Source organism: Oryctolagus cuniculus, chromosome 12 (genome assembly GCF_051225735.1).
Source record: "Oryctolagus cuniculus isolate XC-2025 breed Fujian yellow rabbit chromosome 12, ASM5122573v1, whole genome shotgun sequence".
Taxonomy (NCBI): domain Eukaryota; kingdom Metazoa; phylum Chordata; class Mammalia; order Lagomorpha; family Leporidae; genus Oryctolagus; species Oryctolagus cuniculus.
Genome location: NC_142878.1, coordinates 38,027,748 through 38,043,856, shown reverse-complemented (window position 1 = coordinate 38,043,856; position 16,109 = coordinate 38,027,748). Strand labels below are relative to the sequence as shown.

Below are 16,109 nucleotides of genomic sequence, written 5' to 3'. Positions count from 1 at the left end.
TCCTTATATATACATAAACTCAGGAAGTGGGAGTCCTTCAATTCTTAATAGTGAAATCTATTCTGGACCAGACCTAGGAACATTTGCAGGGAAGTGATCTTGCAGAGGACTGACCCAGATGGCCTAAGGGGTCTTTCTGTCCCTGTGTTCTATAGCCCCATGTTTCGGGGAATCTCAAGATAAAGTGTGCTTTGGGGTTGCACTTTAGGTAACTTGGAATTCCCATTCCTGCTGAAATGCTTTACCTCCTCTTCCCTCCTTTGGCTCTTTGGCTCTTGCACAGCCGAAGACACCCACATGAGGATCATGGTATCTTGTGTTTAGTAATTCATCCATGCTGTGGTGCCCTGCTCACCTGAGGTCACATAATCCCTTCTGTGTGCTCTGGCACTTGACAAATTGTTTATGTGATTAACCACGGGACAGTCTTGTCGCTTCTGTGTGTGGTCTGGTGGATGTATGTCACAATTAAAGCTTTTGTGTGGTTTTCTTGAACACACTCTTCTCCATGGAATAGTTCTTACACTGGAGCCAGAGTGTCATTACTCTGAAGGCTTCAAAAATCATAATTCCCAAACAGCTAGACCTACATATAACTTACTCTGATCAAACACGTTAAACTCATTCAAATTGTTAATATGCAAAACCGAAATCACTGCCATCTTTACCTTGTATAAGTACCTGTCTCTCCTCAGTATTTCCACGCATGTGACAATGAATATGTAAAGGAGACACAGCAGTCCATGAGGTGGGGAAATGTGTGCCACAATTGAAGATGGAGATTAAACCACCATCTGATGTTGCAAAAGAATTTCTTAAAAGGTGACTGAAGTTAACCTACCACACTGTAAATGAACCAGTCACCAAGATGCAAAGCTATCTTCGGTAGCAAAAATGAGTAAATGTCCAAAGGAGGAGTCACTTTTTTTTTTTTTGATAACCATTAGTACGTGGAGTTGAAAACTCACATGAAGGATAGAAGTTCTCATAAGCTTCCTTATTAAGATACTGAGAATATCTATAAGATAAATGTTTTACATCTTTTCAAAGATAAATGAAAACTTTGAAGACTTCCCAAAAGTAAATATATCCTTTAAAGTAAATTATAGGCAGGAGGTTGCCCTATAAGACAGAAAGAAAAAAGGAAAAGGAGAGGAAGAAAGAACTGAAGTCTTGCTCTTCAGTTTTTTACCTATCACAGTGGAAGTTTTTCTCCCTCCCTCCCTGTACGCAGGTCTAAAAAAAAATGAAGGGCACGGGTCGGAGTCCCCTGGCCTAAATTGATAAAGGTTATTCTATTTTATGCTTGAGGAAATTAAATAACGAAATCCCTGTCTCCTGATGAGAACAATGCCTCGCTGCAAGTCTTACGTCTGAAACACCTTTCCCGGCGTGCCCTAGACCGCAGCTCACTCAGGGTACTGCTCCCTTGCTTTGGGAACAGTCTTGTGGCTGCTCCTCCGACTCCGCAGATCTCATGTTTGTGTGACTACAAACAGATACATCTCCTATAGCAAACGTGAGGGGCTCGACCTCCCTTAAGAGAAAGGTAAGGGTTGATTGCTTGAAGCGGTGACAAACGACCAATCCACAGTTACTATCACACGGTGTTCCTGTAAAACAAAAAAAAAGTACTTAGAATTCTGAAATAAAGCTGCCATCCTCGCTTTCCCGAGGAACGGTGACTGGAAAAGAAGGGTTGTGTGCAGGAAGCGTGCTCGGGAGTGACTTTAGCCGGGGTTTCAGACCCCACGCTGCAGCGAGGTCCTCTTTGATCAGGATTCTTAATCCAACCCCACCCCCACCCTCACCCCAGGTCAAGGCACGTGACAGTGCCTGTTTCCTCTGTGTCCACTTCCGTACACTCAGGGGAGCACCGTAGCAGGGGCTGCAAGTGGCTGAAAGGGCAAGGTTGCGGTGGAACCCGGGAGGAGGCACCCGCGCGGGGTCGCGCTCCCGGGCAGAGTCTAGGGGGCAGGAGGAGGGCGCCCCATTACGCCCGGCACCCGGACCCCGGCACCATCCCAGCCCAGGCTCCGGACGCGCCTTTCTGCAACAGCTGCCTCCAAAGCGAATGGGGACCACCTGAGCAGAGGGGGCCGGTTTGTCAGTTGTAGGTCCCGAGCAGGGCTGGCTCCAAGTCGAAGGCGCCTGGGCGGCGCGGCGTGGAGAGCCGGGACCCGCCGAGCTGGGGGCGCTGGGCGGTCGTTCTGCCCAGCACGCCCGGGCGCCAGCGACTGCCTCGCAGCTGGAGGTCGGGCTGGAGGAGAGTAAACACCCAGTCTCCAAGCCACCCTCGGGAGAGAGCTGCAAAGGGGGAGACGAAAAATAAACGCGCTCAGAGGGCTGCCCCGCCCCCTCCCCGCGCGGCCCCCGCGAGCGGCGCCACAGGTCCTGCAGCCTTGGCGCGGACCGCGGCGCCCGCCGCTGCCGGACCCGCGGGCCGGGGCTGCGCCTCCGAGCGGGTCCCCGAGAGCGCGCCTAGCCCGCCCGCCCCGCCCGGCCGGGCCCCTCGGGCGGGATAGAGTCCTGCTTTGCTCTTTTCGTTGGCCAAGCACAATTGTGTTATTGGAGATAATGAATTCAATCCCCATCAAAGGGCATTAGGCTCGCCCGGGCCCTGGAGTTGCTGATGCCTTTTTTTTTTTTTCTCCAAACCCAGAATGAAAGGCTGAGGAGAAAAAAAAAATTCTCTGGGGGAGCCTTTCCCCTGATCGCCGCTTTTGAAGTGAAGGGGCCCTCTCATTGTTGTTCACCTCGCGGCCCATACGGCTGAAGAAAGCCCGAGCTTTTGATGGGCTGAGAACCGCCTCGGCCAGGAGCACCACGTCGGGCCGCGCGGCCTGCGGGCAGCATATGTCTCGGTGCGCCCGGGCACCGTCTGGCGGGCGGGGCCGCGGGCCTGACGGGGAGGGGGCTCGGCCAGGGAGGCTGGGGCAGGAGGCCAGGCCTGCAGCCAGCCGCGGGAACCCGGGCCCCAGGCCACGGGCTCCGCGCTTCTGCGCGCGCCCGCCTCGGACTGGTAGGCCGCGCGGCCCCGTGGGGGGCGAGAGCGGGGAAAGCAAGGGGTCTCTTTGGAGGACAGCAGGTCTGGCTGCTTGGAAACCTGTTCTTTTCCACCCCTGGGACCCAAGCATGGAAGGAGGCTGACTGAGGTGGAGCGCGATGAGACTGCGACAGCGCGCACATCCAAGAGGGGCACCTGCGCCAGGTGCAGCGGGAAGCGGGCCTCCAGGTCCGCGGGTCGGGGACGCAGACCCTCAGCCAGAGGGGCCGGTTTCTCGAGGGTCGGGGAGTCTAGGCCCAAGACAGCGCCTTCGCATCAGGTGACCTTTTCTAAAACTTGTTGCTGGCATTTAAGTTAACTTTTCAATGCCCCCAACGCGAACTTCCCTACCGTGATGCGCTCCCCCTCCCCCGCCCCGCCCCAACCCAGCCTACCTTTAGGCTCTTTGGCCCGCGGGATCTGCAACCAGAGCTGTTGCGTTCCCTTCCCGTCCCCACCCCCTCCTCGGAGGATCCGGGTTGTCCGCCCCATTAATATATTAGCCAGGCAGAACACAAAGGAAGCGCGTGTCAGCAGAAGGCAGCGTGACTGCAGGGAGAGGCGAAGAAACCTGGCCCGTGCCCCGCGCTACCCCCACGGCTCGCTGCAGCTCGAGCTCGTGCAGCGGCCCCCGCCCAAGAGCGGCGGTGGAGGACGCGGCAGGAGTTGGCACCCGGAGCTGAAGGCGCTGTTAGGTTGTGCGTTGATGACCTGGCTGCGGGAGTGAAGGCGAAGGCTCCCAGGTCGAACCCAGAGCTAGGGGGACGCTGCCCAAACGCCCCACTCACCTGGATCGTGCCAGGGAAACCAGCTGTCCAGGTGTCCCACTTTCTCCCTCCCTCCATGCAAGTTAAATATATAAAGGAAACAACCCGCTGAAAAGCCTTTTGGATTCTTCTCATTAAATTGCCTTTCAAAATAACAGCTCCTTGATATAAAAGAGAGAAAGGAAAAAAACTGACCTGAGACATGATTAGACAAGCGAAGGAGTAACAGATTTCATAGGAGAGGGGAGAAAGAAACTGAAGAGGTTTCCACTGTAATTCATTGTTTCCTACTTCCAGGCAAAGCTCTGGAGGGATTTTCCAGGTTGTTTTTCTTGGTTCAGAAATAAATAAATTTTAAAAAGTCCCTGATGTGTAATCTGCAAGAGTGGTTGAGAGAAGTAGAGAGTGGAAGCTTAGAACCGCGGGTCGGGCCTGCGTGGGTGTCCGTGGCCCGGTTCTGAACTTGGCTTCACCAGTGACTTGACCAGTAGCCCACCTCCCCACCCCCACCCCGACCTTGAGCTCTGCGACCAAGGTTTTATTTAAGCCCTTTCCTTGCCAGAGTCTGAGTGGGAGTACCTTGCCTCTGTGCTCTAGATTGACCAGAACACAGAGAGACCCCCAAATCTCAGGAGGTGGCATCCAGAAAATGGAAGGCTCCTCACTTCCAGGGGCAGCCAGGCGGAGGGGCGCTCACACTTAATGCACACTTAGCTCTTAAGCGCTGGAGTCACAGCTACCATAATTGGAAAAATGAGGAAGTTGGAGGAAAAGAAAGGAAGCAACTGAGGATTTCCCCCTTGTCAGGTTTTTCAAACGTGTTTATAATAGGAAAATGCATGCACTTTACAAGTTCAAATTGAACTTCATTAGTAAACTGCAGCTCATGTTGCCTGCTAGAATGATGGCCCGGGAGGAAAGCAAGGTGAGGGCTACCGTTGGAGCTGAGCAAAGTTCACTGAGCAGAACAGGGCGGGGATCTAAAAACAGAAGCATTGACAGAACCATTATGTCCCCAAACTTCACCATTCGGAAAAACAAAACAGAAGGTTTAAAGTAATCTGTTGTTTAATGTTATTTGGCTACGCTGAATAACATCATGGGTAGAAAATAAAACTTGAATGAAGGGATATTTAATATTTTTTCTGTCTCCCCAAATGGATTCTAATCAGGAAAGCTGTAAAATCGTCTAAGTCTTTTCAGTTTTTAAGTTCTTATTCTCATGAGTAATTATTGATGCCAATGTTTTTTTTTAATTTGCGTAGATTTTGTTTTTAATTGTCAGCATAATTTGATTACCCGTTCAGCTAAAGGTAGCTTTAAAATAATCATCTTTTTGAGCATAATTATATTAAGTCATTAGGCATTATCTTAATTCCATTTACTTGGAAGACACACTTTATTGCAAAACACAAACAATTTAATTTTTGAAGGCAAAATACTTTACTAACTCATTAAATATCAAGTAAATAATGTAAGCAATTTTATGTTTCAACGAGTTTTTTCCCCTTCACATACTGAGGTATCGCATTAAAATACATTATAGCTAAATGTTCTGCAATATTACTGCTAAATCAACAGAAAACCAATTGATCGCGAGGAAAGGTTAATTAATTTGGGCTACAGGTCTCCTACTTTGGTCCGCATTGAAAGGAATTTGTATCGATCGCGACAGTTTTTCGCAAAGAAATTTAACAATCATTTTCACTGCATGGAAATCAATTTTTAAAATGTTCAAACAACAAGATTTAAAAATTGTGGCCCTCCAGGAATTCTTTCCTATTGTGGCTCATCCACATCTGTTAGACTCTTGAGAAAAACCGTGCTTTTTATACTTTCGGTGAAACCAGTCAGGTACGCAGCCTCAAGAAATAAAAACAGAAGTTAAGAACTTTAATAGGGGTTTTGTTTGTTTTGATCTCTCCTCCCACAATAATTCTCGTCTCTGTATTCTGCTAGGAGAGCGCACAATGGAAATTAACATTTTCTCTTTGATTTAAATACTGTACGAATGGAGCAGCCTCCTCGCACAACTACGGAGTTGTTCGGTTTCTGCTGAAAAGAATTGGTGATCCTTTCGTCTGCCCTCTCTACCGGTGGCTGAATGCTCCCTGCGCGTTAAAAACGTTTCCAACGTGCGCAGTTTAAACGCAAGGTGAAAGTAACACATAGAGCTCAGCTTCCCTGCACCACGCTCCAACAACACATTGCTGTTCTTTTTCTCCAAAAGTGTTTGCTCGGTGGCGTCGTCCAGGGATCGCAGGGCCTCCCGAGCTCATATTAGGGCCAGGAGCGAGGTTTTCGTCTCCTCTCTCCCTGCTTCCCTCCCTCCCCTTCCGCAGACCCCTCCCCCACCCCGTCTAAATTCCTAAAGAAAGCGAGTCCGTGGAGGGGGACCGGCTGAGCGGCCGGCATCCACCTTCCGCCTCTCTTCTCCCGAAGCATTAGAGGTGGAAAAATAGGGAGAGGTCGAGGCGCGAGGCGCAAAGCGGGGTGGAGAGTTCGCGGCAGGCTGCGCGCTCCGGCTGGGTCCCGCACTGCCTCCGAACCACGGTCGCTTTGCTGCTGGCCCAGGGGCGCGGCGCCCCAGCCCCGGGCGTTCCGGCGTTTGTGTGTCCGGGTTTCCGAGGAAGGGATTACGCAGCGGGAGCGGCCTCCGCAGCGCGGGCCGCTGGGGCCGCGGGCGCGGTAACGAGGCGCCTGGCCTTCTTTGTTGACTTTTAGGTCTCGGGCTCAACAGAAGATTTATTCGCTAGGAGGGAAAATGCCCAAACAATGAAGAACTAACTGCATTTGTCACCTCGAGATGCTTGCGGTCCTGCTCTGCCCCCCATTCCCCAGCAACCAGCTGCCCTGGCCCCAACCCGCGCGCGTCGTGACGCGCGGGTCCCAGAACGCATGGCTCGGAGGTGGCGAAGTGCGGGGTCTGAGAATCGCAGGAGACGCCTACGGGGCAGAAGCTCTGGGCCGGAGTGGCCTTTGCGCCAAGGCAAGAGCGGCCAAGTGGCGGCCGTGAGCCTGCGGTGGCTCGCCTGGCCCCCGGCGAACCTAAAACTGAAGCTCCACCAAGTAAGAGAGCGAGAGTGAAGGCCCCCTTAGCGCGGCGCGAGGTGGGGGCCGGGACACGGACAATACCTGCAAGAGGAGGAGAACATCACGGAGGCGACACCACAAAAAGTTAGATGTTTTAGATTCAGTGCGGCCGGGAAAAATTCCGCGACCAAAGCTCACGCGCTTCTGTACATTTGGAATTCGAATTGACCAACGTTTGTTTACTCGCCTTATAAATATGAACAACCGTTGAGATTGAAGACTTCTCCCCTCTCTGGGATTTTAAAGCATTTCCTAGGCTTCCAAATTAGGTTTTGAAATGACCCAAATCAGTACGTTTCCGCCCCTCGCTCTTTCATGAGCAGAAACGAGGGGGGCTTGGGATTTCTGAATTTTTCTCAAGTGCTGGATAAAACCTTTTCTCTCATCTGGGGAGGCAATTACACCATAATTAAGGGACTCACGCAGCTCCTTTTGAAAATCTAGTCCGCGGTGTGCAGTGGGGCTAAGAAAGCATAGACTGTCCAAGTTCAAGCCCTGGTGAGGATGGAGTTCCTACCGAAGGCTCAGGCCGGCCAGCCTCTGCCTGGGCTGGGGCTGTTCCTGTTGATGTCAATCCCAACAAGACTTACAAAGAAATAGGTGGACTGGAAAGTGAGCCTACTATCAAAGGAGATTAATGATTTTGTGATCCTAGGCAACTCTGGGGTGTGAAGTCGCATTTAAAAGCTTCTTAGAAGGCAAACAAACCATTTTAAGTTCTTAGGAGCAATATTTTTAGAAATAATATTACAAAAATACCTTTACACAATACAGAATAGCAGCTACCCTGAAAAGTCCCGATGGCACAAAGCTCTCCCTACGCACACAGGAGTGAATTAACTCTCCTCCTCCTGTCCACACCAAAGCTGCCGTGATGGCTAAGTTTTGTTTCTCTTTTAAGGAAGAGGGTGGTTCAGGAGTCTCTGTTGCAGACAACTTAATTTTGGCAGCCTGAGGCTGTCATTTTATTCTCACTAGGATAGTCCATGCATTGCAAAAGGGGGGAAGGTAGCTGAATTAACAATACTTGATTTTAACACTAGGAAGATGCAAAGGAAATAGAAAGTTTAAGCCCGCATAGAAACACTGAAGTAAACATTACTGGGAACAAAGATTTTCCAGTTCTCAATACTTGGAAAATTAAAACAATTTATCTACTCACTTTAGTTGATTTACTTTCACTACTTTTCACTAGCTACATGTTCATTTAAATCAGAAAAAAGCTTTTTTGGATTATTTTCCTTGACATTTATATTAAGTTCCAGAATAAAAAAATATATTCATAATATCCATTTTGGATTTAATTAAGTGAAGGAAAATACAGAAATCCTTTTTTCTTAACATTTGATTTATTTAAAGTTCTTAACTGCAAATGATCAAGAACATATTCCACGGCTTTATATCTGGCATTATTTTTGTTATTTAAATCAAAATATTTAATTACAATCACACTGATAAAAATTAACATTTTAATTTGTAATTTAAACCATCATTTAAAACAATTTCAGCTGTAAAGAAAAGAAATAAACCATGCAATAAATTAACATTGAGAAAGCAAAAAAAATAATGAAACCCGTCTGGCTATACTAACACCATGTCCAACTGTGGAAAGTGCATTAACACTGGATGAAACAAGCACATGATGGCAATAATTAAAATGGCCACAATCAATAGGACTTCGGAATCTTGAACCAAATTTTGGAATACAGCTCCCTACAACTTCTCTCTCCTCCAATATCATACTGCCCAAAAGTCTGGAGAAAAATATTCAACGGTATGCACAAAAGCTAGTTTTATACATTATGTGACCTCAGAATGACATGACCATGGCACTCTGCAAAGCCAGGTGCAGAGTTCCTCAGGGGGGCAATTCCTATGTGGGTAGAAAGGACCAGGGCTGTGGGGTCCTTGTAACTTCTTGGTCAGGCAACTCTTGAAAACAGTAGCATGTGTATCACCAACTATTACATCTATATGTTATGTAAATATATGGAGGATGTCTACAAATGTGAGCATGTGCATGATTAAGTCTGAACACAATGTATATGAATTTCATTTAAGAACACCTGCTATCTGAAGGGACCGGAAAGGTAAACTGAAAAAACCCAATGGCTCTGGTGTTTGCAGTCTGTTTACGTCTTGCTGTGAAACAGCAGCGAAGTCTTTCCATACTTTTAAGAGCCCCTAGTGTCTGCCTGTTTCTTCACTTCCATTCTTAGGGTTTAAGAGTATTGCCACAGACCTGTAAACTTGTGTGTGTGCATGTGTGTGCACGCATGTGTGTGTGTAAGCACAAATATTTTACAAACTTGACCACTTTTTTTTTAAATAAACCCTGCCCAGACTAGAATATGTCTGAAGAGGAAAGAGGACAGAAAGGAAGGAAAAAGGAAGGAGAGTCACACACACACACACACACACACACACACACACACACACACTCTTGTGGATCATCCAACGTCCCAGGAAAAAAACTTGTTGGTTTGGGGATTGGTTGGTTTTGTCATAATGTACACAATGAGTTTTGAATACAATAATAAAGTAACAGTCCTTTGCACTGGGGGAAAGATTGTGCACGAGAAAAGAAATAAAATAGCTGTCAGGAATTTATGCTGTTGTCAGTTTGGTGTGTGTGAGTTTTTGTTTTGTTTTATTGTTGGCTTTTTTTTTTTTTTGCTTTGTTTTGTTTTGTTTTGTTTCCTCTCCTGCTACCAGCGCGACTGTGGCAGACAAACCCCCAGTCCCGGGAGCTAGGAAGTGTTTAGGACGGGTCTGGAATACACACCTTGGTAATAGGCTGGCTCCAAGGCTGAGGGCTCGATGGGACTCCTGGTGGCCACCGATGCGCTGCCCAGGGGCAGGCTGGCGGGCAGCGCGGCGCCGTAGGGCGAGTACTGCAGTGCCTGCTCGTAGGCCTTGAAGTCCAGCTTATGCTGCTGCTCCGAGGAGGACATGAGGTTATTGATGGAGAAAGGGTGGTTGAAGGAGTAGTGGGGGTCCCCCTTCAGGTGCAGCTGGGACTCGTGAGGGGCCAGGCCATGGGCCGGGTGGGAGGGGGGCACAGACGCCAGCGCCCCGGGCCCAGAGCTTATCGGGGGAGCAGACGAGGAGGCCGGAGCCTTCAACTCGGAGGCGCCCCCTGTCGCCGCAGCCCCGCTGTGGTCCAGAGTCTGGGGGCTGGCGGCGGGCCCGGGGGCCGGCGCGCCCTCTAGCTGGCCGGCCTTCCCGTGCACCCCCCGGTGCAGGGGCGAGTCGGCTCCGGGGTGAGCGGCGCCCGAAGGGTCCTTGCGGCTCTCGGGGCCGCCCTTGGCACCGCCGCCGCCTCCCCCGCCGCCAGCCCCCGGCTGCTTCTCACACTTGAAGCGCTTCTGGCGGCGCAAGTAGCAGCCGTTCTCGAACATGTTGCCGGAGTCTGGGTGCAGCGTCCAATAGGAGCCCTTGCCCGGCTTGTCGGGGGAGCGCGCCACCTTGACGAAGCAGTCGTTGAAGGACAGCGAGTGGCGGATGGAGTTCTGCCAGCGCTGCTGGTTCTGCCGGTAATAGGGGAAGAGGTCCATGATCCACTGGTAGATCTCGCTCAGCGTGAGCATCTTGCTGGGCGCCTGCTGGATGGCCATGGTGATGAGCGAGATGTAGGAGTAGGGCGGCTTGGCGTGCGGGTAGCTGCGCTTGAACGTCTTGGCATCGCCGCCTCCGCCCGCACGGCTGCGGCCCAGGTTGGACGGTGCGTACGCCATGGGGCTCATGCACGGGTTCATGGCGGCCGCGTAGGGGCCCAGACCGTTCATGGAGGCTGCGGGCTGTGCGCCCATGGCGCCCATGCCACCCGGGCTCAGCGCCGTCCCCATTGCCGTCACGCCCGCTGCCGTCATGCTGTTCATGGCGCCCGCCGAGCCCGCAGGCATGCCGGCCACCGCGCCAGGACTCAGGCCGGCCCCCAGGCCCGGGTTGGCGTAGGACATGTTGAAGGAGGCCGGGGTCATGTTGCCGCTGGTGGTCATGGTGTTCATGGTCATGTAGGTGTTCATGGAGTTCATGGAGCCCAGGCCCGAGTTCATGTTGCTGACCGGGACGGAGGAGTAGGCCTGGAGCGGAGACAGCGAGCCAAGAGGCCCCGAAGGGCGGGGTTAGAGGTGGGCGCTGGACGCGGGGGGGGGGGGGGTCGTCTGGCCGGCCAGGGGAGGGGGCCAGCCCGGGAGAGCACGCCTGCCAAGCACGCAACGACCCCCTCCCCACCCCACATCCCCATGCACGCACACACACCCGGGGCCAACTGCTGGGCGCTCTCCCCAGACGGAGCCAAGATGTCCTGCACCGCAGGGGGACCATCCCAGCGCGGCAGGCATGAAAGGCGAGCGCACACAGAAAATATGTCCCTGGGAAGATGTGTAATCGCCTTACGCGCCAGGCCTGGGGAGCCTTCCCCGCCTCCTCCATCCAGCGCCAGGCGGTAGCCCAAGTCAATACCCCGGACCAGCCTCGGCAAAGCGCCCTTTGGGGGCAAAGCGTCTGTAGAACTCGGACAGCAGAATACTCTGCTTTTTCACTTGCCCCCTAGGGCGCCCTGCGTGCGCGGCGCGGGCCGCAGAAGCCAGCCCCTGCGCCCACCTCGCTCCGGCCTGGCCCTTACCGCCGCGCCGCAGGCTCGGGGGTGCCAGGCGGCTGTTAACGAAGTCCCTGCCGGAGCAGAGCCGGCAGCCGTCGGAGGCCCTGACCCACTAATTTCCCAGCAACTTGATGGCCTTGATGATCTTAGGAGGGTTTTTAAAAATTTTTTATTTTTTGACAAATGATGACTTTTTGAGAGTATAGCAGCAGAGTGCTCCGCCTTCTTGTAGCTACTGTAATATTAAAGGGGACGCAGACACAGAAGTCAGTTTTGGGAGATAAAAGTAACAACAGATCTTCAATAGAAGGGGGAAAGCGCTGCCTGACACAACTCTCCGCGTGCATTTTAACTTTGTCACAACTACCGGTTCGCACCTCTGCAGGCCGTTCAAAAACTTGCATGGGTTTTGCTAGGATTTCCAGTCCCGCAGGGTTTGACAATTTCGGAGGCACAATTTATTGAAATAATCACACACACCCCCACCCCTAAATATTGATCTATTGCCGCTGATCATTTTTAAAGCCCGGCGGTTGACACTACAGGAGTAGTTTCAAATATTTTTAAATCTGTAGATCAAATTCGACTTATTTTCTCCTCAGGCTATATTCTAGTTCCCAATTCTCAGTTTTAAAGGAACAGAAGGTTCTTTAGAGGTCGTAACTGTGGTGGGTCGAGATGTCTGCATCATCGTTAAACCTAAGAGTTCTGAGGGTTTCTAAAAACCATCAGCTGGTTAAAACCCATCCACAGCCATTTGGGAAAACGCAGAGCCCAGCGATGCTAAAAACTGTCTGATAATTTAACAAAGAGTAATGATTCCTCGCAAGGATTTTCATCAGCAACTGTGACTTAAAGAGAAATCCTAAGTGGTGAACAATTCGATTTAAGTAGCAACATCCCTTAAGGTAAGGCGTGCAAATGCACTCAGGTAAATCTGGGAGTCCAGAAACACACACAAACCAATTGCCTTGAGAATATTTCCTGATTTCGAGCTTTTTTTCTGTCCACGTCTTAAGATATTTTCTACTTTGGCGTTTATTTTCTTTTCGTCTTCTCAGGATTATCCAAGACAATTCCAGCAAGTCTTTTCAATGATGCTAATCAAACTTTGAGGGGGGGGGGGTATCGCCAGCTGTTCGTAGAAAAATACTTTTAGTAGGTGGCAGTCCTGCCTGTACCTGGTGGCTTCGCAGTCCTTTTGTGAGCACTGTAAAATAAACCCCACGAACGTGCCACCAAGGGGACAATGAAGAGAAACAGGTTCTTGGCCCCGAGTTCTGGAAAAAGATTCGGCTCGCACCAGCGCCACCCAGCGGTTCTGGAGACGAAGGAGCACGCTTCTCCCCGAACAGGGCTTTTGAAGAACAAGTTTTGTAAAATTGAGGAATCGTTTTCACTCTCTAGACGCCCAAACGAGCGGCAGGGCGTTCTCACCAGAAGATGCCCGATTGTTACACGGCGGGACGGCTCTGGGTTTCGAAGCTGCTTTCAGCCCGCGCCGGCGCCCGCCCGCCCGCCGTGGCCCCCCGGCCGGGCTCGGCTCCCGCTCTCCGCGGGCAAGCGCCAAGTACTTCCCGGAGCGCTGCTTTTCAAGCCTGGAGTTCCCTAAAACTCTTCTCGCCCGCTGCGAGCGCCCGGGTCCCGAGCGCCCGCGGGGCCGTCCCCCACCATCCGGCCGGCCGCAGAATGCACCCGGGGCACCGAGGCGACGCCCCCTGCCCGCCCGCCGCCGCCCGCCCTGCCCGGCGCCCACTTGGCCCCAGCCTCCCCCGACTGGGGCACTGGGAGCGCCGCGCCGCCCGCCCGCTTCTCACCTCCTGCGTGTCCGCGTAGTAGCTGTTCCAGTCGCTGCTCTCATGCCCTTCCATCTTCACAGCCCCTAACATCCTGGAGCCACCCTGCCCGATGCGACCATGCAGCCCTGTGCGAGGCGACGGGCGGCCGCGCGGCGCGGCGCGGCGCGGGGGAGGGGAGCCGAGCAGCTGCAGTCACCCGAGCGCCCGCGCGGGCCCAACGCCACCCCTGGGCGGAGGGAGCCCGGCGCTGCGGGGCGCGGCGTGCGCGGCGGCGGCGGCGGCGGCGGCGCGGCGGGCGGGGGCAGCGCCGGGGGCAGGCGGCTGCCGCGGAGCGCGGCGCCGGGGAGCGCCTCGGCGGGAACTGAGCGGGCGGCCTCTGCGAGGCGAGTGCAGTTGAACTGATGTGGATCTTACGTCGCCCGAGTGCCCACCTCCTCGTCCTCTCCCCATTTGTCCGCTGCACAAAGACGCTCGCACCTACAAAGCCCGAGGTGCACCTGCGAGGCGGCCGCCCGCCAGTCCGGCCGCCGCGCCTCCCGCCCCGCCGCGCCGCCGCCGCCGCCGCCGCCGCCGCCGAGCGGCGCCCCTCCCGCCGGGCCCCCTCCCCCCAAACCCGGCCCTCACTTTGTTTGCAAAGCAGTGTAATTGGTTTAAGCCCGGAGGCCGGGAAAAGAGGGGGAACGGGGTTGCGTTGGGGTGTAGCCCCCCCTTTGGGGGGAAAAACAGGAAAAAAAAGAAAGAAAAATAGGCGGGGCCGGGCAGGCAGGCGAGGACTCGGGATGGGAACCGCGTAGCCGGAGAAGGGCCGGAGCTTAGGGACTGTGCGGGCCGAATGACCCCTGGGCCCCTCCCCGGAGGCGCTCAGCACGCCCGAGACCTGGGCTGAGGCCCCGTACGGTCTTCTGCCTGTCCCTGTCCCCCCCACGCCCACCCCGCCCACCTTTCCTGATTCCTGACCCCAAAGTGCAGTCCCGGGAGACTGAAGGATGCAGACTTTTTATTTTTCCTTTCCCTCCTGGGCTAGGAAAGGGGAAGAGCCCCGATTTGGCCTCGTCGCTGACTCAGCCGAGCCGGTGACGTCGGGCCGGCCCGGGCTCCCGGCTAGCAGAGCGGAGGCGCTGCCACGAAACTCGTACCTGCGGCTAAGAGCAGGTGAGTCACAGCACCGTTTTATATCTTTATGACATAACTTTTTTTTTTTTCCGCCTCGATCCACTCCACTCCCCTCGTCATCTGTTAGCGATCGTGAAGAGGAAGAAACTGAGAGCAGATGTCTGTGTGATAGGGCAGGCGGACCCACGTCGGGCCGTCCTCCCGCTGCCCGGCTCCTCCTCCCGCCCCCCTTCAGTAGCTCAGAGGACCGAGCCGGAGGCGACCGTCTGGTTTCTGATAGGGAAAGGTCAGGGGGAGGGGACGTCTCTCTCAACACGCGCCTCGGCTGGACTCGCAGGGGCCGGCGCTGGAACGCGTCTGCCCAGCTCGCCCAGCGCCAAGCCCGGGCCAGAGGCGGCTGGCAGCAGGGCGCTCTCGGCTCTGTGACCTGGAGGGGCCGACCTAGAACCCCAGGGCCTGAGCCGGCTCCTAGACATGGGTGGGAAAGTCTCCTTTTGGGTAGTGGAGTGCCCGCGTGTCCTGGGGAAGGAGACTGGGTGACAGGCGCTGAGCTGGTGGCAGGTGCTGTGTCTCCGCGTGTGTTTTTCTAAGTATGTGTGTGTGTGCGTGAGAGAGACCAAGCAGGTGTTGTACTGCCTGTACATCCATGGGTTCCATTAAGTGGCAATAAAATAAAAGTCTAAAGTGAGAGCCCGCAAACTATTCTTGTTTTGCCAAGTTTTAAAAATGCCATTAATCTCATTTTAAGAAATGTGTTTTTACTTGTCTTCCAAACAGATTGCTTATTCCCCCCACCCCGTGCTTTGTTCTTTTAAACCTTTCTTCCTTGAAATCTGGCAAGAGAATCGCGTTAAATCCTTGAACCAAACAAATCTCTTAAATCAGCAGGGGAGCAGAGAGGGTGAAGATGTGCAGTTAAGGAAATAAAAAAGATAAAAGCATTGGATTACAATTCCTTTAAAAAAAAAAAAAGTGCATGGGAGGGAGGACACGTCACATTGTCAGGAAAGGCATGAGTGAAATTAAATCCACCTGGAACTCGGCAGCGCAGGCTCCCTCCCCAGAGCCGGCTCCCGTCACTGCCAGGCGGTCCTATCACTTGGTGTAAATGTATCTGTGAATATGTCTCAGCAACTCCTTCTTTTGTTCAAAGTTCCCGTCAGCAGCAGGACCTCAGTTCCATTTGCAAAGTACACGGGTGTGGGGGACTTTCAGGGCTAATGAGCTTCCTTGTTCCTGCCCCCGGTGATTCTCCAACTTGGCGCTTCTGCAGTGTTGAGCACGACTGGCGGCTTTTCTAAGGGCAGTAACAGCTTGGCCGCAGCTGCTAGTTTCCAAACCTACTGGCCTCTCTTTTTTTCTTAAAGTCAAATATATATATATAGAAAGTCCTAGTCACTTATATAGAAAGTCGTGTATATGCGCATATATATATCCCAGTCGGTCGTAGAGCAATGGCCAAAGTGAGGTTTCTCCCAGGCTTCTTCAAAGGCCAAGACTGGGGGTGCACAATGGTCTGGACAAGTCAGCCCTACAGCCTTGGTCCAGGTCTCGGGTTCCCGGGTCGGCAGCCCCGGGAATCCGCGCGAACACAGCGCCTCCTGTCGCAGACTAGGAAGGCTGAGTGCCTGGCAGGTGCCCCCAGCCGGCACCGCCGGGGGAGAGGGGCTTGGAATCCCGCGCGC

The 16,109-nt window shown here is 53.2% G+C and overlaps 2 protein-coding genes, 1 long non-coding RNA gene and 1 pseudogene across 3 annotated transcripts in view; 2 read left to right on the top strand and 2 right to left on the bottom strand.

Moving 5' to 3' along the window:
• LOC149122999 (uncharacterized) overlaps positions 1-9,435 on the top strand; it is a 32,959-nt gene extending 23,524 nt beyond the window's left edge. The window contains exon 2 of the long non-coding RNA XR_016217386.1: positions 6,538-9,435. This is a non-coding gene — a long non-coding RNA (uncharacterized LOC149122999). The remainder of the gene's footprint in view (positions 1-6,537) is intronic.
• LOC149123000 (uncharacterized) lies at positions 630-2,594 on the bottom strand. The gene is made up of 2 exons (XM_089309346.1): positions 2,086-2,594; positions 630-1,613 (listed from the first exon to the last, which is right to left on the bottom strand). The coding sequence occupies exons 1-2, from the start codon at positions 2,592-2,594 to the stop codon at positions 1,601-1,603; spliced, it is 522 nt and encodes a 173-aa protein (XP_089165472.1). The 3' UTR covers positions 630-1,600.
• Positions 8,234-13,843, bottom strand: FOXA1 (forkhead box A1). The gene is made up of 2 exons (XM_051822779.3): positions 13,330-13,843; positions 8,234-10,991 (listed from the first exon to the last, which is right to left on the bottom strand). Exons 1-2 carry the CDS (start codon positions 13,399-13,401, stop codon positions 9,657-9,659), a joined length of 1,407 nt encoding a protein of 468 aa, XP_051678739.1. The 5' UTR covers positions 13,402-13,843; the 3' UTR covers positions 8,234-9,656.
• A 446-nt stretch (positions 13,844-14,289) lies between these two features.
• On the top strand, positions 14,290-15,211 carry LOC149122998 (uncharacterized; annotated as a pseudogene).
• The last annotated feature ends 898 nt before the right edge of the window (positions 15,212-16,109 follow it).

Coding starts and splice junctions, on each gene's coding strand:
- LOC149123000 (XM_089309346.1), bottom strand. CDS start 2,594: ATGGGGATTGAATTCATTATCTCCAATAACACAATTGTGCTTGGCCAA.
- FOXA1 (XM_051822779.3), bottom strand. CDS start 13,401: ATGTTAGGGGCTGTGAAGATGGAAGGGCATGAGAGCAGCGACTGGAAC. Junction 10,992..13,329: donor ACTACGCGGACACGCAGGAG/GTGAGAAGCGGG, acceptor TCTCCGCTCCAG/GCCTACTCCTCCGTCCCGGT.